This window comes from Hirundo rustica, chromosome 4 (genome assembly GCF_015227805.2).
Source record: "Hirundo rustica isolate bHirRus1 chromosome 4, bHirRus1.pri.v3, whole genome shotgun sequence".
In the NCBI taxonomy this organism is placed as follows: domain Eukaryota; kingdom Metazoa; phylum Chordata; class Aves; order Passeriformes; family Hirundinidae; genus Hirundo; species Hirundo rustica.
This window is the reverse complement of record NC_053453.1, coordinates 9,437,721-9,459,785: the sequence shown is the minus strand read 5'-3', so window position 1 is coordinate 9,459,785 and position 22,065 is coordinate 9,437,721. Positions and strand designations below refer to the sequence as shown.

General features: G+C 37.4%; 1 protein-coding gene across 6 annotated transcripts in view; it reads right to left on the bottom strand.

Moving 5' to 3' along the window:
• Nucleotides 1-22,065, bottom strand: part of CACNA2D1 (calcium voltage-gated channel auxiliary subunit alpha2delta 1) — a 368,498-nt gene that overhangs the window by 301,360 nt on the left and 45,073 nt on the right. For all 6 annotated transcript variants that reach the window (XM_058420484.1, XM_058420485.1, XM_040063345.2 and 3 more), the window contains exon 2: nucleotides 15,828-15,909. In XM_058420484.1, coding sequence (XP_058276467.1) covers nucleotides 15,828-15,909 — 82 coding nt within the window. The remainder of the gene's footprint in view (nucleotides 1-15,827; nucleotides 15,910-22,065) is intronic.

The window sequence follows — 22,065 nt, the reverse complement described above, 5'->3', positions numbered from 1 at the left end:
ATTTATGCAGCCAACAGATGGCCTGAGTTTACTCAAGCACTTTGCCTCTGTAGCACTGCCTGGTGGGGGCTGCGCTGTCTCCTGGGGAGTCATTCCAGGCAGAGGCAGGAACGGGTCCAGCGCTGATGCACTGGCTGCCATCCAGCACCAGAGTCAAAAAGCTGCCAAGCACACTGAGCCCACCAGCCCTGCCAGCTTTCTCGGGTTCAGGCTATGAAGACCTTAAAGAAACTCACCACAGTATATCTGGTGCTTGTAGCTGATAAGTACCACAAAAAACTCTCTGACAACTACAGTTTTGGATGCAAATTTTCATCAGGCACGTCCCATAAGCTTTTCAACACTTATGAGTGTTACAAAATTTATGCTGGGTCTTGGTTTGTTGTTTATTTTTCTTCAGAAGTAGTCATTCCCTTCCACAAGTAACTGAGCAATTGGAATAAGCTTTATTCCTCATATAGTAATGATGACTTAAAAAAAAAAAATCAGTGCACCGTGAGCAGGAAACTACTACAATAGATAACAGATCCTAATCAACTCCGATTGTAGTTTGGATACTTTTGAGGTGCTTGATTTTCAAAATAGCCCCACTAAAAGTTTACCTCTGGTTAAACCCAAAAATCTCTTTTCGAGGGGCTTGTGAGGGGCTTTTTTTGGGTTTGTTTTATTTCGGGGGGGGTGGGGGAGTGTTTTGGTGGGGGATTTTTAGGACATATCTTAATAGTTGAACTGGCCTATAAGCCAAATATTAATCAAACAAATTCGGAAATAAAGTTGAACTGGCCTATAAGCCAAATATTAATCAAACAAATTCGGAAATAAAGACATTTTATTCTACAATTGATCACTTCAGAATTTCATTTATTTTTCTCTGAAACATGTTAAATTTTCAGTCAGCAAACTATTTTGGAGGTAAATTGACTGTCATGATGAGTACTACAGACAAGGCAAGAGTAGAAATCCATTTTATCCAAGACTGGAAATTTCAGAGGAACATCTAAATTGGAATGACCATGAAATCTTGTAAAACTTTCAGGTTTTCACATTGTCAGCAAACATTCACCCTGGTCACACAAAGAACAGACACTGTAATATACCAGGTGTTGATGTCTTGGTCTTTGAAAAGAAATGTAATGGCAAATTCTTTAGAGTTCATTTGTGACTGCATGAAGTACACCTTAATCAAAAGTTACTAAATTTACAGAGGAATGGAAACAAGATTTTGCAAATGGGCTAAAAAATGTAAAATAACTTTTACAGAAGTTTTAAATTATTATTTTTAAAGATAACTTTAAAGCATTCATATATTTCACTTGTGAAAATGTTTGAATGTTTGATTTCCTTTGTTCAGTTTATTTCTGGTCTCTTTTTTCCCTGATTTTTTTACACAATTACTATTCATTTGCTATACAATGGTGAAATCAATAAGAAAAATTCAGTATAAATTTTCATTTACAGTTTCAATTAAGAAAAAATCTAAAATTTGGCAAAAGCAGTAGTTCATTGCAAAAATGCCATTTCATAGTAATTAATCTTTTCACTCAACATGATAAACAAACATTAAGAGAGCCACAAGAAAATTCACATAGAGGAACAGTGAGATATGTGCTCAAGTAACGCAGGTTTGAAGCAGATGGATGACAGGGATGACTTGGAGATTGCACTGACCAGATGTATAAGGGCAAGTGCTGTAGTGCTGATTCTCTGATATTTTTAAGCACGTAGTGAAATTTTGTTTCTAACAGGCTGTGATCAAATAGCCTTAGCCGAAGTTAAGGGGATATCACACTGCATTCACACAACCACCAACCAGAAAGACAGTATCTCATTTGACTTAAGAATCTGAGAATGACCTGAGCTGGAAGAGACTTAATGATCATCTGGTACCAGCCTCACAGACATGGGTAGGGACACCTTTCACTAGACCAGATTGCTCAGAGCCCCATCCAAGCTTTTTTTTAACACTTTCAGGAATGAAGCTTCCACAGTTTCCCTGAGCACCCTTTGCAAGTGTCTCAGCCCATTCACAGCAAAAAAATTCTTCTTATCACCCAATTTAAACCTGATTTTCATTTTAAAGCCATTCCCTCTCATCGTGTCACTACATGCCCTTGTAAAATGTTCCTTTCCCACTCTCTTGTAGCCATTTTTAGGTACTAGAAGGCCACTATAAAGTCTCCCCAAAGTCCTCAAGGATGGACAATCTTAACTGTCTCAGTCTTTCCTCATAGGAGAAATGTTCCACCTCTCTAATCAATTTTGTGTCCTGTTGGACTCACTCCAACAGGTCTTGTCCTTGTGCTGTGCTCAATGTAAAGCTACAGTAAGCCATTCTGGTAACGGACTGAGAACCTGGATGGAGAATTTGCACTTTTATCCCTGTATCTAATTTGTTCTTCCAGCTAATATATGATCCTATAAAGCCCAATTTGAAAGCACTCCCATTTTTCACATACCCAATTCCTACAAGGAAGTTATCCCCATATCCCCAAGCTTAAATGGTTCGAAAGCTGCAGACTAGCAAAGTGTTGGACAATGGGACACGTGTAGGAAAAAAATAAATGTTTTCATCTTTCTTCTCCAGAAACTTCTGATAGTTTCTCCAGCTATCAGAAAAATTCAAAAGCCTGAATCATGTAACAAGGAGATCATCACCACAAGAGGCAGGAGCACTACTGAAACCTTTATAAAAGGCACTGTGGGTCCTACCACCAAGAAAGCCTGACTTTGAGGCTGGCTTCACAACTTGCATTTATCAGTGATTTCAAAAAGTTAAAATCCAGAACAACTCCCACCCAAAATAAAAGCCTTTGAGATTTGCACAAGATTTCACATAGATATGAACAGTGACTTTCTTTCTCCCCTTCTTTGTTTTGCCCCATGGCAGGGCTTGGGGCACCAATCTACCCTGCTTCTACTGCCAGTGAAAGAGCTTTCCTGCAAGCTCCTAAACAAACAGCATGGGAAATTACTCAGAACTTCACACACTTCTTTATTTTCCTGAAGTGTGAGACCTGTCTCAGCTACCAAGGAATAGTATAAAATTCATTAATTATTTAGGAGGTGTGTACATAATTTATTTGTTGCCTACTACCCTTTTCTTTAATTCACTGTAGCACTGCAGCACTTCAGCACAACACTACACAGGGAAATGATACACACCTCAGGGTTTGGCACCCTGGGACAAACTTTTCCTTCTTCAAGCCTCCCAGTCTAACAAAATTAGCAAATGCTCATCTCAAACAGCTATAAAGGGTGTTATTGGCAAAGGTGTGCTCATTTGTCTTACTGAATACCATTCGGCAGGCTTTGTAGCTTGTCAAAATGAACTGATTTGAATACAATTTATTAAATTGCTTGAAATAAATTAATACAAGTTTCTATTGGTTTTTACATCATAAATATTTTTCAGTACTTTAATCACGAATATTTTCTAAAAGACCTCCAAACTGCCAGTAAAACCCTGTCACTTCTCACAGAATAAGGCCTCATTGCATGACAAAGCAAAACCTGTAAGGTCATAGCACAAAAATACTTTAATTCTTTCCTGAAGTCAATAGTCATGCACTTCTTTATTCAGGACAAACTGTATTAAAATTGCAGATAATGAACTGCGAACTAGGAGGTTATAGGGGAGAGAACATGATGGAGAGAGTCACATTAAGGTGAAACAACACAACAATAGTTGAATGTGACAAAGATTAGAAAATCTGCCAGCTCCTCAGCCGAATGTGCCCCTCTCTGTTCAGTCTTCAAGGGCATGTTTATAAACCTCTCACAAAGAGACGTTCTCCTTGCTTCCTGGAAACAAACACTTCTGCACAAATTGAGAGAGAATTAAAGATGCTATTATGTGGCTTCTGCTATATTGAGGCAGGCATTGGGGCTGGCCCTAGCAGTGAAAATTTATTTAAATGGCCCTCATGCTGCATCACACCCAGAAAAAGCATTATTTTCAACTGCAGTTGAACTCCTTTGCTTCTTTGCTTGTTTGCTCTGAAATGTCAGTCTCCCAGTTTTAAAAACAACAGAGCCTTTCCTTCAGGCAGTGGTAACTTGGCTGAGGGCCCAAACATAGGACATGAACATGCCAACCTCATTTTCATCACTGAATACTTCCACGGGCATAGAAATCATACCAGCCAATGTCTGCAGAAGTTCAAACCCAGAATTTCAAGTTTACCAAAATCACTGTAATCTTTCCAGCTTTGGAAAAGAGAAATAAAATAGCTCAACAGTTCCAGTAATACTTATCTGTACAATGTAAATCTATGGATGTTTTTATTATTTCAATACTCCTTTCAAGAGTATTGAAATACTCCTTCCTTAGCCCAGCTAGGCTGAGACATCTCTGTCAATAATCAATGCTTTATCATCAAATGCTTTGTTGTCAGTCTAGACCAGCTGGAGACTACCATGATGGCAAAAACTACTGCTCAACAACAGTGCTGAGTTTGCAGTAAAATCAGCTAAAACTTTCTGGTGGGTTTTCCTCCATCTTTTCTGAAAGCAACCACACCAAACGGCTAAGAGTACTTGTGAAATCTTGACCTGGGTTTTACAAGTCTGTGTGCTAAAGTATTTAACCTATTTAATAAATTTCAAAAATCTGTCTGAACAGAGTGATACTTATAAAAAAGTATTCCCTTTCTGCCCATTCCTCACTTTTGGAAAGGGCCTCCCTTTGCCAATTCCCCCTGGTCCTTCCAATCTCTTCCAACGTCTATCACTTTGTGGCACTACCAGGCCGCAATGATAAAAACCTGCCTCAGCAGGAACCTCTGCCTGTACCCTGGGCCATCAGCTCCAGTTCAGCCCAGTCCTCAGCTAAAGAAAAAGTTCATTTCTTACTGAAATTTTGGGTAAGATTAAAATAATAAATAAATAAATAAATAAATAAATAAATAAATAAATAAATAAATGAAATATTGCTTCATTAATAATACTCAATGGTTTAAAGAATCAAAGTTTCTGTTTTAATAACTTCATTAAGCTAACAAAGTATCAACTAATAACACACATATATTTTGTAATTTTAATTTTTTGTTTCTACCAATGCCATGAAGTTACATCATGATCTCATTTCTGAGAGAAAAGCAGAGAGGAGAGGTCATGTGACAGACATCCAAACACACGATGAGATCTTGGGAGCAGGAAAAGTCAGAAAAAAGAAATAACTTTCTAATATTTTATTATATTACACTACATTCTATTCTATTCTATTCTATTCTATTCTATTCTATTCTAGTATAGTATAGTATAGTATAGTATACTATAGTATAGTATCATTGCTAACTTTTTATTACTGTAGATATTCTCTAACTCTCTATTTTAGTAGCCAGAAACAATATGATCTGCCTAGCATATGAAAATTCTACCCTCATACTAGTATATCCTATTTCCAAAGTTATATTAATACTTTCTATTTCTAATACATGATAGACAAGTTTTCTTTCTCACAATACACTTCTTTTCTTTGCTTTCTGAATCAGAAGCAATTCCTTGGTGAAACACATTGAAAAATGCTCATTTCTAAGAAGCATTCTGAGTGTTCAAAGAAATCACTCTGAGTATTTAATATGTCTTACTCTCTGCTCCATATAGTGTATAAACAAGATTACAGCTGCTCCCTAGCAACTCACAGATGCCTTCATTCCTGAAATTCATGGCAACGACACAAAGGAGGAAACCACCCCAAGAGTTTACTGTAGCTGTTGCTTTTCAGAATCACTTGCCTGATCACTGACTGCTCTAAAGGTCTGGGGTGACAAGTGGCAGGGCAGCTGATGTGCTGAAAACCATGACTTACCATAGCAGTGATGTGCGAGTTAGGGCAAAAAAAATACATCACAGCAAGTTCATTCTTGAGTAAAACACTCAAGACTGAATTGAGCAAGTTGCTGGGAACACTTATGCCTCAGTTAACATCAGAGAGAGGATAAGCAGTGCCACAGTCAATGGGCTCACTCAGGTGCCTACTCAGAGGGAAGCATATAATCAGGCACACTTTGGAGGAATCATCAGCCCCTTTTGACTGTTGATAATTAATAGAGTAGTCCAGAGGACTTTCAAATTAAGAAGCAATTTTTGTAATTGCCACTTTGTATTTAAACCTTGATAAAACAGGAGTTCAGCTTCGTAGTTCTGCCCCTTTACAAATATGAAAAGCGGATTTTACATCCCCCTTTGTTCAGAAAAAAAGTATTTTAAGGCATGCTATTTTGCTTCCTAGTGATAAAAATACAGTAATAAATAACAAGATGACATAATTTATTGTTTTTCGTAGCAGTTTAACTCAGGCTTTTAGCTGAGACTGAGTAAGAACTCAAAAATCCCAGTTCATGAGTACAAGTGGATCTTTCATGTAATGGAAGAAGAATACTAGGAAGAAAATGCTACAAATTTATTCTGCACTTCTGGTATCTTTGGAGATGGGCAATTATTTAATTACTCAAACTCACTTATTCATAGGAAATTTTTGCCTGCTCTAGCTGTTCTTAATGCAATTTATCATCTTACAGACCCTCTCCCCACAAAAGTGATTTTAAATCTCAGGGAACTCAAATGGGTTTTTTTTGGCATTTTACTAAGCACAGGATTTGGAAAATTATTAGCTCTAATGTTTGGGGGTTTGTTGGCTTTAGTGTGTGATTTTTTTTAAAAAAGAAAAATGTTTAATTTTATTCTCAGCTTCTAAAAAAAGCCATCTGAATATAAGTACCAACAGGACAGAATTTATTATTGTTAAAGCCAACAGAACATTATAAATCCATCAAGAACAGTGCTTTGATCAAAGATTATCCAGATCATCAAATAGTAATTAAAGCTATGGTAATATTAGGCCATCTCTTCCCTTTAAGCAAGCCTTTTTTAATGCAGCCACCTATTCTTAGTGACTTACAGCTGCTTTTGTTTGCTGGAAGAAGGAACCCTTCAAAATGTCAATTTATTGCTAAGGGAGTAGAGAAAAAGTGGCATCTGCAAATAGTAAATGAGGCTCCCTGTGTTTTGACAATCTCTTATTTTCCATCTGGATTACAACGCACAAAGAAAACTTCTATAGATGTATTCATATTTCCCAGCTTGCATTTTTAAAAGTAATTTCATTTTCCTGACATTTCGACATTGGTCAGCAATGTGTAAACTCAATAGAGTTTCATTTGGAGAATTCTACTTTTAATGCCTGCAGTTTTGGTATTTGGTTGCACACACAACATAGCAGTGTCAGTGGAATACCTCAAATGGGACACACTTCGTTAAAAAAAACCTATTAATAACTTAGGGAGTCCCTAACCAGGCTAACCCATCTCAAACATTATTACAATTCTGGTAAATGTACTCTGACTCCTAAATAAATATCTGAAATGATCGTGTTTCACTCTACCAGCCTCCTCATCATTCCATTCTAAAAGTAATCCTGACCTCCCTTCCCTTCACCACACCCCTCTCAGAGACAGCAGACTGCTGTCTTCTCCTTAGGAATGAGGGAAAAGACAAGTGTGAATAGTGTGCAATAACCTATTTATGCTTAGGAAGAATGCAAGTGTTTCAGAGGCTGGCTTCATATACTCTCACTCAGCCAAACTTTCTGATAGCTATTTTATTACACATTACTGAGGTAATTAAAATAAATAAATAAAAATAGTTGCTCCTATTTTTTCAAAATTTTTTCCCTTCTTTTCCTTATAAAAACAACCTAACAAAACTGCACTTTAGTGAAAAACTTCAGTTGTAGACAACCAGAACTACCCATAAATATGGCCTGAACTCAAGGAAGTTTCAGCAAATATAAAACTTGTGACCCAGTGAGGATAAAAGTGCTTTAACAACTTCAAAATAGTTGACTTGTTTAAATTTTCATTTCAAGATTATATAAAAATGTAGTTTTGCTTTATATGGGTAAAAAGTCTTCTCTATGTTCTAAAAAATTTGCTAAGCATTTTGTTTCATTGAGGACAACAAAAAGAGACAAAAGGAGAAAAGAAAGAACATAACACATTTCTGATTTTTGAGATCAGTCATAGTGAACCTCACTGACTGGCATAATTTGAATGAATAGAAAATTTTCTTTATTTCCCAAATTTAACTCATTTAAACACTTGCCTTCCTTCCTTAAAGCACTGGAGAGTACACCCAGGACATACAGGAAACAGCTTAGTTACACCAGTTATGTCTACAAGTGTTGTGGTATCAGTTACACTTTCCATTTTTAGGGGTGAAGAAGGATTGACTGCACAGTATCTTTTTTATTTTATATGTCAGAAGTATCTTGAAATCCAGGGTCAAAATACTGACAAACTCCTCAGAACCTACGGCAATCACAACATTTCAATCAAAAATTCCATTTTCGAATGAAATTCAAAGTTACAAAGTCCACAGCCAGGACCTTCAGAGAAATGCCCACCAAATATATTAATTTGGGTTGTTATTGTTAAAATCAACTATCTTAAAAAAATACAGTTCTTTCATTTCTTTATACTTTTCTAAAACATAAAACTCTCCATTACTTCAACCTTAACAAGGGTGAGTGCAGCATATTTTGGAATGTGTCCATAAATCCCCTAGACCCATCTGCTAGCCCATCAGAGAATAGCATGAAGTACAAAATTCTCTGCCTTTGGCTAAAGCATACACAAATACAATCCAGCTTGATACATACAGTAGTAAATAAATAAAGTTGGTAAAAAGAAATAGAAGTTTCAGCTCCATTAATCTGTTTAATGTTTTCAAAAAATAATTTCAGATTTTTATAAAGTCTTTGCTAATGCATTTAACTTACTTTATGACTGTGAAGAAAGAACCACATAAATGTCATGCCAATCATTGAGAAAAATCGGAAGAACTAAATTGTTTACTGCTAAGTTACCTGCTAAATCACCTTCTTAAGCAGGAATTGCAGGCTCCTATGACAATAGGGGAGACCATCCAGATACATTCTTATGTGGATTTTAAGTAAGCTGTCAAAGACTCTACACAGACAACGAATTAACAAGTCAAGCACTATATGACAGCCTCTATAGGTCTATGTCAGTGGTGTGTCTGTAGGGCTTCTGGAACAGAGCTTCTAAAATTAATTTAGCTAAAACCTGTAGAATCCAACAGAAAGTTACTCTGGGTTATAATTCCTTCTGGCAGAAGGAAGCTTTCCTGAACATCTGTGCTCCAGGGCAGTTCAAATCAGGGACCAGGCTCTCTTACAAGTCACTCATCTCAGTTAAACTCTAGAGACTGATCCAAGACCTGGAAAGCAGAAAGCGTGGCCTGGGAAGCTGCTGCCAATGTGAGTGCTTGAGCAGACTCATACCATCTGTGCATTAGGCACACAGACCTCACACTGAGCAAGGGATGAAATGTGCTCCTGCAGAATCTCAGCTGGGCTGTTAGCTAAGGAAGAGCTAATTATTATAAAATAGCATTCAAAAGACAAAATAAATAAAAATCTTCTAACAGTTGCTGGTGGACTCGTGAATGAAACTCATCACGACATAGCACATACACATACCTAGCTGGCTCTCTTTTTATTCTGTAGGGAGGAACAGTATGTTTATCTCAGTAGGAATATCATTTAAAGGCCAAGTCAGCCTATATGGATTCACTCTACAGCTCCTGGAACCATAATAACAGCATGCCTTATGAACATCATGCATGGATTGTTTTTGCATTGATGTATCAACAAGGAAGCAGATTCAGAGAGTAGAGGTCCTTGGAACTGCCTCTCTATCTGCTGCTTCGATCAATTTTGCTGTTGCCTGAAAAGGTTACACTGCACAAGATGGCATTTTTTTTGCTGTAGCAGCCATAACGAAGCTCCAGTGTGTTTGTCACATCAAAGCTCTTTACACAGACCCACATTTTTAAATTCAGTGTTTCTGTAGAAGAGGATTCTCTTCAATCAGTTTGGAACAGACAAGCTCATGCATTGCTATAAGGCATATTCTCTAATCCAAGGCCTTCCTTTCTGGGTACTGCAGGGTTTCCCTCCTTCTCTCTCTCCTGTCCCTAGGGGTATTTTAGGAGCTGGAGTCCAGAAGCATACTTGTAGTAGTTTATTAGATTAAATGAGCTGTCAATTAGCTTAGTCATGAGTCCTTGCTGTGAACAGTCTATGTAAAAATGGAAGTTGTGCACGCTTCCATGAAAATGGAACTATGTACTTACTCAACTCTGTAGTTTTGTAGTAGGCTCTTCACCCTTTTTTCCTTGTATGCTGAGGTATCTAGTTTTAGACCAAAATGTGACTTTGAACTTCGTACTTTTTTTTTTTTTTCTCTTCAAAGACAAAATGCCTACTGAGAAACGTAGCTAGTGAGATCAGCCTCAATATCTATTTTGCTACATGGATTCTAAAATTTTATTCAGCTGTTGTCTCTTCCTTCTTATTTTTTTTTTTTCCTAACAGTCCAATTGCTCTGTAGAAACCACATATCATTCACACCAGAGCAGCTTCATAATGCCTGAATGCACAGAGAGTTCACGGGTAAGGCAAAGCTACATGAACCTTCTTAAGTTGAAATGACAATTACATGACTATTTGTTGCTGTTGTTGTTTTGTTTTTTTTTTTTTTTAAACATAGTGCTTATAAAACAAAAAAGAATATACTGAGTTGTGCTTTGTTGAGAGACAGTTAAGCACACTGGACAAGATTTTCCTGTGTACCCAGTATTCCTGCTTTCAGGTCTCAAGTTGTACATACAACACCTCCTTAAAAGCATTCCTTTTGCTCTTCTAGGGGAAAAAAAAATCCTCAGGAAGGACTAAACGGTACCTTCTTCAGCTGGACAACTACAGCAGCAATAGCCTCTGTATTTTGTGTAAAAATTTGTTGGTATTTTTTTAATACTTTTTACCTGCTGGGCTTGTAAATTAAATACTGTTAGTCATGATTCTTAGTAAATGTAAATTAGTGTAATCCATGGCAGTCAGTGGAGCTGTGCCAGTTTTCAACCAGCTGAGTATTTTGGCATCTTGAGTCCCGACTTCCTGCCTTGTTGAAGCAATCACTGCATTACTGTAATGGGGATATTACACTGGCATTAGATCCAAGCTGGAGTTCTCCCAGATCTCACCTAAACTCAAAAAAGCAGTATTTAAATATATGCTTTAAATCTATTTTTGGAAGACTACTTTGAGACCATTTCCAGAGAGTATCACAGAAGCAGAGAATGTGCAGATTTGGAAGGGACCCAGAAGGATCACTGAGTGCAGCTCCTGGAGCTGTGCAGGACACCCCAATCCCACTGTGTTTTCTCTAGGCATCACAATAAACAGCTCTCACCCGACTCTCCAGCTCCTTGTTTCTTCTACTCCAGTTATACTGCTTTGCCTGGTTAAGGCTATGGATAAGAGTAGCCTCAACGTAAAACTCCCAATTTTGGCATCCAAGTTTTCTTGCGCAATTTCTCTTACTTACAGGCATTATATTCCTGTCATCATTGCTAACAAGAGAAAAGGGGTATGAAATGTGCATCAGCACAAACATATTCATATTAGCAGAGGCAGAATCACTAATGAACTAATTAACTCCCAAATATTTTGTCTTTTTAAACACTATGTGGAATATTCATTAATAAATTATTGTGTCTCCTTGCTGCACAGGTATTTTCAAAAGTTGTGATTGGTGAGAGTTACAATGGTTTACAATGGCTACATTATATAGGCAAAAGCAAGAGAAAGAGTGGTTAGTCACTAGGACAAGATTGTGCTTCCAAATCACTGTAAGAAAATTGTCAATGAACAAAGAAAAGGGAATCCTCTTCTGAGGAGATTCTTCTCCTTAAATATGATTCCAAGAAATTTAGAACATGTTGAATGCAAACACCTTAAATACAAAATATACTTTCCCTAGTTATCTTGTCAACACTGCAGAATAAATTAGACTTCTATCAATGTACTGATCTCATCAGGACAGCTATCCACTTAACACATACCTCACCTGACTTTTTTTTTTTTTTTTTTTTTTAATTCCTTTGTAAGTATATATCACACTCTGAATTTTATATTCCTTCTGGTCAAAAGCTCTCCCAGTCTAAAATCAAAATAATTGAGAATTAAGGTAGTACTCCTATTCCTCTCCCTCATGGAATATAAAAATAAAAATAAAAATAAAAATAAAAATAAAAATAAAAATAAAAATAAAAATAAAAATAAAAATAAATATAAATATAAATATAAATATAAATACATTTTATCGTTCTCCAGAAGAGATGACTGCATAGTGTAATTCCCTGCGGCACAAAGACTCACAGATATCTGAGGAACATCCAAGCACAAATAGCACTGATGAACCCCAAGATACTTTCAGCAAGTTATGGGAGCACCATTAACACTGCAGCTAATTGAAAAAGCCCTGGTTTATGTTAATTTACTCTAGGTGAGAATATATTAATTGTGCTTCTTTGAGAGCTATCTTGGTCACTGTAGAGATCTTCATAGAAGGCTTAATTGCACAAAGCAGACACAGATTGTTACTTCAGCTGAATCAGTGGGAATTCTTCCCAGTCCAGGGAAAGGCTGACCAGGCTGTGAAATGGTTATAAACTGTCACATGTTCTTGCTAAGAGATTTAACTTCACACTTGGCCAAATTAAAATCAATTTTTCCTAGAACAAGGGAAGACATTTCTCCAACCAATCTGATTATTACAGTTTTTGACAGAAAGTCGTTTGCTATTTTATTATAGGAGCAATCTTCCCTGTCTTTTTATATTATTCATTTTGTTTTTAGAGAGAGAAGAGGCAGAAAACCCCAACAAATTATTTATTTTTTTCAAGTTTACATGAAGACTACAGGTTTGGTCCAAACAATTCTGGAGTTGGAAGAAGAAGTAAATCACAAAAAAAGCTGAAAATTCAGTCTGACTAACCTTTTTTAAAGCTTGAGCAACTGGAAGCAACTTCTGTGAATAAAAGTGACAAGCATGCAGGCATGCTGTTTTTCATGTCTTGTAGTCTCTATTTTTCCAAGGTTGTGGTTCATTTTAGAAGAGATCTAACTAAATGTTAATACGCAGTGAGCATGGAAGGAAAAAAAAAAAAAAAAAAAAGGGATGCCATTCAGAAATGGAAAAGTGAGAATAACCTGTAAACAAGAAGAGAGTGGGAGACTGCATGGCTTACACCTTACAGGGCTTTGAATTTTCCCTTGCAGCCAAGAGAGGTAATTAAAACCTCATGTCTAAAAGACATTGTGCCATTTAGGTCAAACACATGGCTTTGATATAGTGGGATATTTTACATGGAAACATCACCCTTTCATGCTTTTAATCCTAGGATTACAAGCACATATCGACCATCTTGTGAATATCCTCTGAGATAGCATTATTTGCTTGAAGTCTATTGTAAATTCTGTCTTTTCCAAAGAAACTTACCTACAGTATTCACACACTCATGTTTTTGTTTTTATCCACATGAAGTCACTGTGGCAAAGCTGGTAGCACTACAAATTATTAGGATTGCCCAGCAGTTTTCATTATAAGACTGTTCATCAGCTTGTAAATTTGCCAAAGATTAACTATATAAACTAACATTTTCCTCAGGGAAAAAAAAGAATGACAACATCAATCTCTTGGCTTTTCATTATGTATTTTACTATGTGGTCCTCGCACAGGAAAGCATAGCAAAATGGTTGAGACCTTAACTCATTGTTTTGCTCCCATTAAAAATCCTGCGTAACTCATTTTCCTATTTTCCTATTGCCTATTCATTGTAGATAAAACCTCAATGCTGTGTATTTAAAGATATATTTTAGTCTTTAGTGTTAAAAAATTCTCAGCCTGAAAAGGACCTGCAGATCACTGCAGAGATTTCATCAGCTAAACTGCTGAGAACACAGGTGTATTCTGACTCAGAGTACACCACTCCTAGAGAATGTCCCACCAGTTAAAGATCAGACTTGCTGCGGTCTCTCAGGTCTACAGAGTGGGAGAAGGAGAAGAGGAGAACTGAATGAAGGACAAATGGCAAGAGGCTGAGATATGGAAACAGGAGATAACAGGCTGGAAAACGGCAAGCAAAGAGTAAGGAGAGAAGAGAATGCAAGGGAAGAAGAAATAGAAAAATCACACAGGAGAGAACTACAGGTCTGGGACTGAGAATTAGTGGTGGAGGGGAATGTAAGGAAGGGAAAGAGAAATTCCTGTGGAAGAAAAGAGATGAGAGTATTGTGACAGGCTGGCCACACAACCTGGACAGAATGTTTTGGAAATGCTAAGAAAAACAAAAAGAATTCAGAAAGGTGCTGATCTGGAAAAAGGTGAATAGAGAGATCCTAAAACAGATACAAGAAACTAATGTAAAATAGAAAGGCAGACTGGCCAAGCAGCAAAAAAGAGACACAGCAAATGCAGAATAGACCACATCACACTTAAATTAGATAAGCAAAAAGGACTCATAGCAGAAACTCCCCACCAGAACCTGGAGACATTATTTCCAAGTCTTGCTGTTCTCTGTCAGCAGATACGTGTGAAATCTGTTTACAAAAACTTCAATTAGTGTTCCATGCTTCCAAACCTTACATTTCTTCAGGAAGCTCAAGTGCTAGACATTACTGCATTGGAAACCCATGCTTGTACAAATCTGATGATTTGTGTTAGGATTTCAAGATTTTGCTTTCAGTTTGTTTAGGGTTTTTAAAGATTAAAATGTGCATCTAAAGCATCAGCCTTAAATTGTGCTGCAGTATGACACAGTCAAATATTAGGAAAGGCCAGAACTAAAATAAACCCTGCAATCTTCATTTATGTTCATCATGCATGCAGTGACACAGCCCTTCCTTTTATAAGACAGTGGTGATCTCATCCGAGCTAATGGACATCTGAGCTAATCATATCTTATAGTCAGTAAAGACAAAATGTCTTTCTGGTACAGGATACACACAAGACATAAATGTCTGGGCAAAAGTTCATTAAGGTCAAAGGAATACATTAATAATACACAGTGATAAATTTGACAATTTCACACAGGATTTTTTCTGTGTGTTTCTTAACGGCTTCAAAACCTCTGCTATCCACTTCATGGATCATTTGTGATCGTTTTCTGAAAGCCAAATCTCAAGGCTTCACGTTCAGTTCCCCGGCACCCGGGGCTTTTGCTGGCAAACAATAACTCAGTTTCCTGATGCAGCAGGCACAATTTCCCTCACCTCAAATCAGATATCCATCAATTCAAACAAAGAGCCATAGCACTTGTGCAAGGAGAGGGAAAGGGAAATGTATGATCATATGGCTGTATACTGGATTGTGATGTATACACACAAAATAGTACAGGCAGTGTAATTCTGACATGTTCTTAATTGTGCCTTCATTTTTCTCCAATGACACATGTTGTCACCATGAATGAATAACAACAGCAAAAAATAATGAGATATTTGTAAATTCTCTAAAACAAATTTGGCGTTAAATCTGAACAGCTGAATAAAAGTAGTTTACATTTTCATCTATGTTTCTTCTAATGAAAAAATGCCTCCTTTCAGAAAGACAGGTTCCCTCGTTAATAGAGAGCAGAATTCTCCACGACTGTGAATGGTTGCTTCCTGGATACCGTTTTTGACAAACACAGAACATAAAAGTGCTTGCTTCAAATGGAAGTGTTGCAACAATGGCAAGCCTCATGTCTGATACTGCAAAGCTGATTAAATATTATCAGTGAGGAAGTGGTGCAACACTGAGAATGAATTGATGGATGTCTGTTCTTCACTTCTCTCTCAGTAAGCACTGCAGAGTTTGATCCCACAAAATCATTTTTGTATGTTGGGATGAAATGATTGTAAAGCCTAGAAGATGTTTCACATTCACATTCTAGTTACAGCAGTCTAGGACACCTCCTCTTACATCAGCAAGCCGGTCCACTCCACTTGCAGTTCGTGCGAGCGTCACGAGATCTTCTTGCATCTTATCCACCCATGCTTTTATCCTGCAGAAAGCAGAAAAGAAAACAGAGGCATCCTATCAGACCCCTGGCAAGTGGAAAAGCATACAAGCACATAGCACAGAGAAGGGAAAAAATAAAAGGGGTAAAGTTGAATACAAGACGTAGAAGACTTGTCTTTGAGGTTTTCTTCTACCCAGCCTTGCCGACCTGAAATTGGTCACAGAGTTGTCTGTGGTGGCCACCATGTTACGCCACCTGTAAACCCAAGAGTGCCGTTGTATCTCTGTAGCCAAGCTGCAGCAAAGATCCCCACAACAGAGCTGGCACAGTACCTGCCAGGACAACCTGCCTGCCCGGCAGCTCACTCCCAGAAATGCCTCTCCCAAGTGCCCCAAAGTCCATCTCCCAACAGATAATGCAGGCAGAGAAAAAACAGCAGCTGGAAGTAGGTTTACAAACCACACTAGATTTTCTGGCCTGTGGCCTCTCTTCAAGGAAGCAACAGCAGGACAGGCAGTAGTGGCCACGAGCTGTTTTGGAAAAGCACATTTGCTCCTGGCTGCTGTCACCTGGGAACAAGTGATTTGCTGCTGTGCTTGCTCTGCCTCCTGTGCCCAGTAAACCTGACTCTCTGGAAATGCATTGGATGCAACACAGTTTCTGGGCCATGTCACATTCTGTAGCAGGAAACGAGCCAGAGTGAAAGCTTATTCCACTAATTCCACTAAGATCCAAGTTCAGAAGAAGGTTGTCTTGCATGCCTAGCCAGAAAGTTTCATGTCCGGCTCATTTCTCACATTATCCCTGCCAGTATGCCAGCTTTCTGCTCTGAAACCTAGAACAGATAAACATATTTATCTTAGCCATTTCCCATCTCATACTTGTTAATAGCCTTAATAACCATAGCCTTATTCTCATACTCCAGGGATTACAATTTAGATTAATTCATTAATAAAGACAGGAAAAAGGGAGATTCCATTTTTGCTTCAAAATGGAAAATTTGGACGTCTAAGAAAGAAGCTAGAAGACTAATTTTACTCCTTTCCACGGCTTTAATAAACACATTTTCTGCCAATACACAACCAGTGTCTTCAAAAAGTACCATCTCTATTATAGTTGCCAGTTGAATATTTTAATTAAAGGACCCTTTCTCATGCTTCCTTCGCATACGAAAATCACATTTGCATTGACTATAGCAATAGATTCCATTGTTGGTATAGTGCTCCCAAGCCTTCCCTTCTATATTTTGCTTTCCAAAAACTTAAATAAAATAAATGAATTTCCTAATTAAAGTTGCCACAAAGCCCTATATTATATAAACATTTAGCTCTGTATAGAAATCAGCTTATTAAAACCCACAGTACATTATGTTTACCATGTCTTTAAGACCATCATTTGTATCTGTGCAAAGCGTATCGACTCAAAAGCACAAGTACGAGCACAAACAAGGAAATGCTATCATTTTCCATTGTTGAATGGTTTCCATTTTTCTGTGTGAAAGAAGGAGGTATATGAAAGGTGAAAAAGTGAAAACCTTACCCAAAAGTGTTTTCAAAACCATAAAATAAATAATTGAACACCCTGAGTTTTTTTATTATCCATTTCAGTTATAAAAATCGTGGGTGTTATTTCTAACAGGAGTTGATAGAAAAAATCAGGGAGGATTGCTTTTTAAATTGATTTTTCCCATTTCCTACTGCTTTATATTTTTACTGGCTATATTTCTCTCTGTCTTTAAACAAAACTTGAATGGTGAAAACATATATTAGTTAACTAGTTACTTAGTCACCTAGTTAGTTACTTAAATTTGAAATTTTGGAAGAAGCTACCCTTAAAACCAGTAATTACTTACCATAATTTGTAAAAGAAATATTAATCATATTTTCTCTTTAACATGAAAAGATGTTGATTTTTCAATAAATTCTTCTTATATATTGTCTAGAACGCCTGCCTGCACACAATTAGCCCACATCTTGCCTTTTGAAATTAGTCACCATGACTAGTTTTTGTTTTATTTTTTCTGTTTGATTTGGTTTTAATTTGTGTTTGAGATAGACTTCTGCTTCAATGTCAGTGTGAAAAGGCATGTCCAGAGCTGATTCACTCTCTCCTCAGCCAGGTGATCTGAACCTATATTCTACACATCCTCTAGTGGAGCTCTGGACAACTTTGCTTCCTAGCCCAAGTTCTCCATCTTGACTTTTAGTCATGTAAGGGTAGAGAGTATCAGTCTGTAAACTGGAATAGGAGGAAGTACACCTTCTTCCGAACTTAACGGCAATCTCCCTCCCCACCTGCAATTATAAAGTAAATATTAAGGCTTCTTCCAGAATACTCACTATATATTTGCCTTAAGATGATTTTCTTGTATATTGGAGTTAGCCTGTTAGACCTTCTGTAGTGAAAACTATCCTTTCTTTTGGCTTTCCTGTACATCAGGGTGCAACATCATCACAGAATTACGGAATCATAGAATAGTTTGGGTTGGAAGGGACCTTTAAAGGTCATCCAGTCCAATCACCCCTGCAATGAGCAAGGACATCTTCAACCAGCTCAAGCTGTTCAGATGGCAAAAAGCAATAACATCAGAAGTGCTGAGTTACATTACTGTCAAAAGTACAGATGATAAAATGACATTCTAACACTTTGAGGGAGCTCAGTATAATTCCTCATGCTTCCCCACAAGATTTTGAATATGATTAGTAGCATTTATAAAGTCTAATATCAGGATTTCTGCATCTCAGTTTCCTACCTTGCTACCAGAAAAGTGTACATTTGAGACATTTCATAGTCCACATTATCTCGTGGTTTTGGGGTTTTTTTTAAAGTGTGTGTTAAAAAAAAAAAAAAAAAAAAATAAGGGCCTTTAGGCACTGAACTGCTTGTCTGGTGCTACTTTTAACTGAAGCCTGCAGTGCAATATCTATCTGACAGCTGCTCATGGTCAGAGTTTATTTAACAATTGGAAAGCTGTCACAGCAAATGGGAGCTCCCATGACTTAAAGAAACAGCAGTCATTCTTTTTCTGCAAAGGGCACCAACAGAAAGCCTGTACAAAAGGCTGGTTTGTTCCTACCATTATTAGTTTGGCACAAACATTGCAATGGATGTCCTGTCGAAATGTTTTGCAGGACAATTGACCATAACCCCCTCCTCCCACACACGGGTTGTCCCTGTATGAAGCAGTGAAAAGGCAAAAGAAGTGTGCACATGCCTTCCCACAGCAACTTCCAAGTGATCTGAATGATGGAGGGAGCTGCGTGATTAAAGACAGACCGACACAGGCCATTTACTGAGGGATTAGGACGTGCAACCCTGCTCCTGTCACCTGGGCTGTGATCAGACTGATGATGAAATAGCCAAAACACTAAAGAGCCATCCATCTCCATTATGTGATAAGCCAACCTAGTGAAACAGCTATTTTGACATCACAGGAAGATTTTGTTTTCTTTCTTTCCTTATTGTATTTTCTCTCTCTTTTTTTTTCTTTTTGTTCTTTCTTTTTTTTTTTTTTTTTTTTTTTTAAAAAAAAAAAAAAAAAAAAAAAAGGCAGGACAGTTACATTTACTAAAGTCAAAGGATTTTCACAGGTACACCCCTAACCACACTCCAGACAGAACTAAATATAGCAGGAGCTAGACTAAAAAATCTTTCTTTTAATTTCATTAAAACTATTTTATATTAAACCTGTACTTGCAGAACAGAGCATTGCTCAATTACAAGGATAAAAGAAACCAAGACATCTTGATGCAGAGTAACCTGCCTATAACCTTTTTTTCCCCCGCTGAAACTGATGCAGTATTTTTCTGCTGACTTCAAGGAAAGCAGATTCATGTAATAATATGCCATATCTTTGTAGACCACTCACACTAATTTAAAGTCCATTAGCTGACTTCTGCTTGGATAATGTATTATAATCTAAAGAGGCAAGGATAAACCTTAACTCTTACAATCAAAGTCGCTTGGTATGTTGGTGATTCACATCCAGTTCTCTACAGTTAAGATTACATTCACCTCAGGTTTCTTTATAGTTCTTGTATATAAAAATAGCAACAATTGAAGTAATGAAAGCTGTCAGCAGTGAGAGGAAGAGGTGTTTTCAATATAGGTCAATATTTCTCTGATTATCCAAAAGGGAAAAAAATATATTACATACTGCTCCTGATTCAATTGAAAACTGGTGTTTGGAGAATGAAGATAAATGAGATTAGTTTTGGAAACTGAGAGAGTAAGCCTTGCTATATTTTTTCAGCTAACCCCACTTAATTTTCTTGCTCAGAAAAAACCTTCACTTTCAGGTTTAGATATTTTTTAGAAGACTTGCTGTTAGTGAAGGAGGGGGAGAATGCTACAAAATTACCATACAGCAGGCTTCAGAACCATTCTTTGTCACTCTTAGACAACACCAAAGGGCAAATAGAAATACCTATAGTAATTTATAGAAGGCATGTGAATGGAACTTACAATAGATTTACTAACCTTCTACCCAGAAATTACCCATGTTGCTGCATTTACACCTCTCACTGCACAACTAGTGATTTTAAATATCACTGTGGTTTGGTTTTTTTTTTTTTTTTCATGATCTAAGCTGACAGCATTCTTCTTTCAGGTATGGGGACAAATGGATAGATTTATAGACAACCAGACTTTTGAAGGAGAAATAAAGGCAAGTTTTGTGAAATACTGAAGAAATTTTTATAATATACCAAAATTCCACTGATTCTAAAACAGAATGGAAGGGGCTAGATATGAAGAAACTGAGGCAAAGGTCAATAAAATCCCATTGTTATCAGATCAACCTCTTAATTCTTCAATCTGTCTCCACAGCCAGAAAATTAACAGAAGAGGGTTATATAATTTAGAAAATATATCACACAATTTTGTATAAATATTTGGAAGAATGTTTTTGTAATAAAAGCAAAGCAAAGATTAATTCATGACATTTGGCTGTACCAAGTGAGAAAAATATAGAAGCTATGTGATCTCTGTGCATAAAAATGAATGCACAAAATCTTCTGCATTTCTGCTCCACAGGCAAAGATACTTCCTTTGTTGGCAAGAAGAAAAATTAGTACTTTGTTTGCCCACTTTGAGCATCTTATCTTCCCAAATGTGACAAGCTGCTGGCAATGTAGCAAGGACCTTCCAGAGATAAGACAGTCCCAATGGTCAAGGCCAGATGGCCCCTTTTGTTCTTTCCTGTTTTCAAAGTGTAAAACCTTTGCTTGGAATAGTTGTTTTACTTTGCTCAAATGGAAACATTTGGGAAGCAAGACATAATTTCTCTGTCATTTCTGTCATTCCGCAGACAGAAAATGTCATTGTAGACAGAAATCTCTTCAGGATACACTTTATTCTTAGTAGCAGACATCCTAATGTTCAGACTTGAGGGTTTAAGCTTTTAATTTATGTGGTTAGGCCATCCAGTCACAGAAGGTAAAACATTTTTCCCTTTTTCCCCCAAACACTCCTTCTCCATACGAACATAGTCCATCTCCATCATAGTCTTCAGAGAACAAGCTCTCAGGAGCATTCACAATGACTGCTCTACCAACTGTTTTTTCAAGGACTCCCCCTGTACTACGGAAAAATTGGGAACAAGGAATCCACAGATGCAGCATAAGGAATGGCCCTTTGACTGAGCCAGCAGCTCAGGATATTTAAGTTCCACCACAGACTTCCATGAGAAAGTCAGTGGTAAGTCAATTCTCTATGGCACATGAAGGGCAGATCTGTCATGTACTCTTTTCTATGTACTATGTTTTGAGAAAAAACTACTTTAAGAAGGATGCTGAGTCCCAGTGGCAGGTTCCACGATGGAGATGGTCAACTGTGAATGGCACCAGGAGCTGGTTAGCCTTTGTCCCATTGCCCAGAGAAGCAGAAATCTTTGCCCATTCTCACCCAGGACTTCTAGGCCAACCTAATTCCTTCACCCCAATTTCTCTTTTGGAGCACAACCTGAATATCTGTTTTGCTCTCACCTTCCAACAAAACCTTGCCCAAATACCTCCATTAGAAGGCATCACAGATGGATATGGGAAGAACCCCCTCTGACCCAGAGGCTGGACCCACTGACTGTTGCTCATTCTCAATGAAATAATCTCTCCTCATATTTCAACTCTTCATCTGTAACTTCACTTTACATTTTAATAAGTGTGTAGCAGATTCTTCAAAGCATCCAAATGTTAAGCAGAA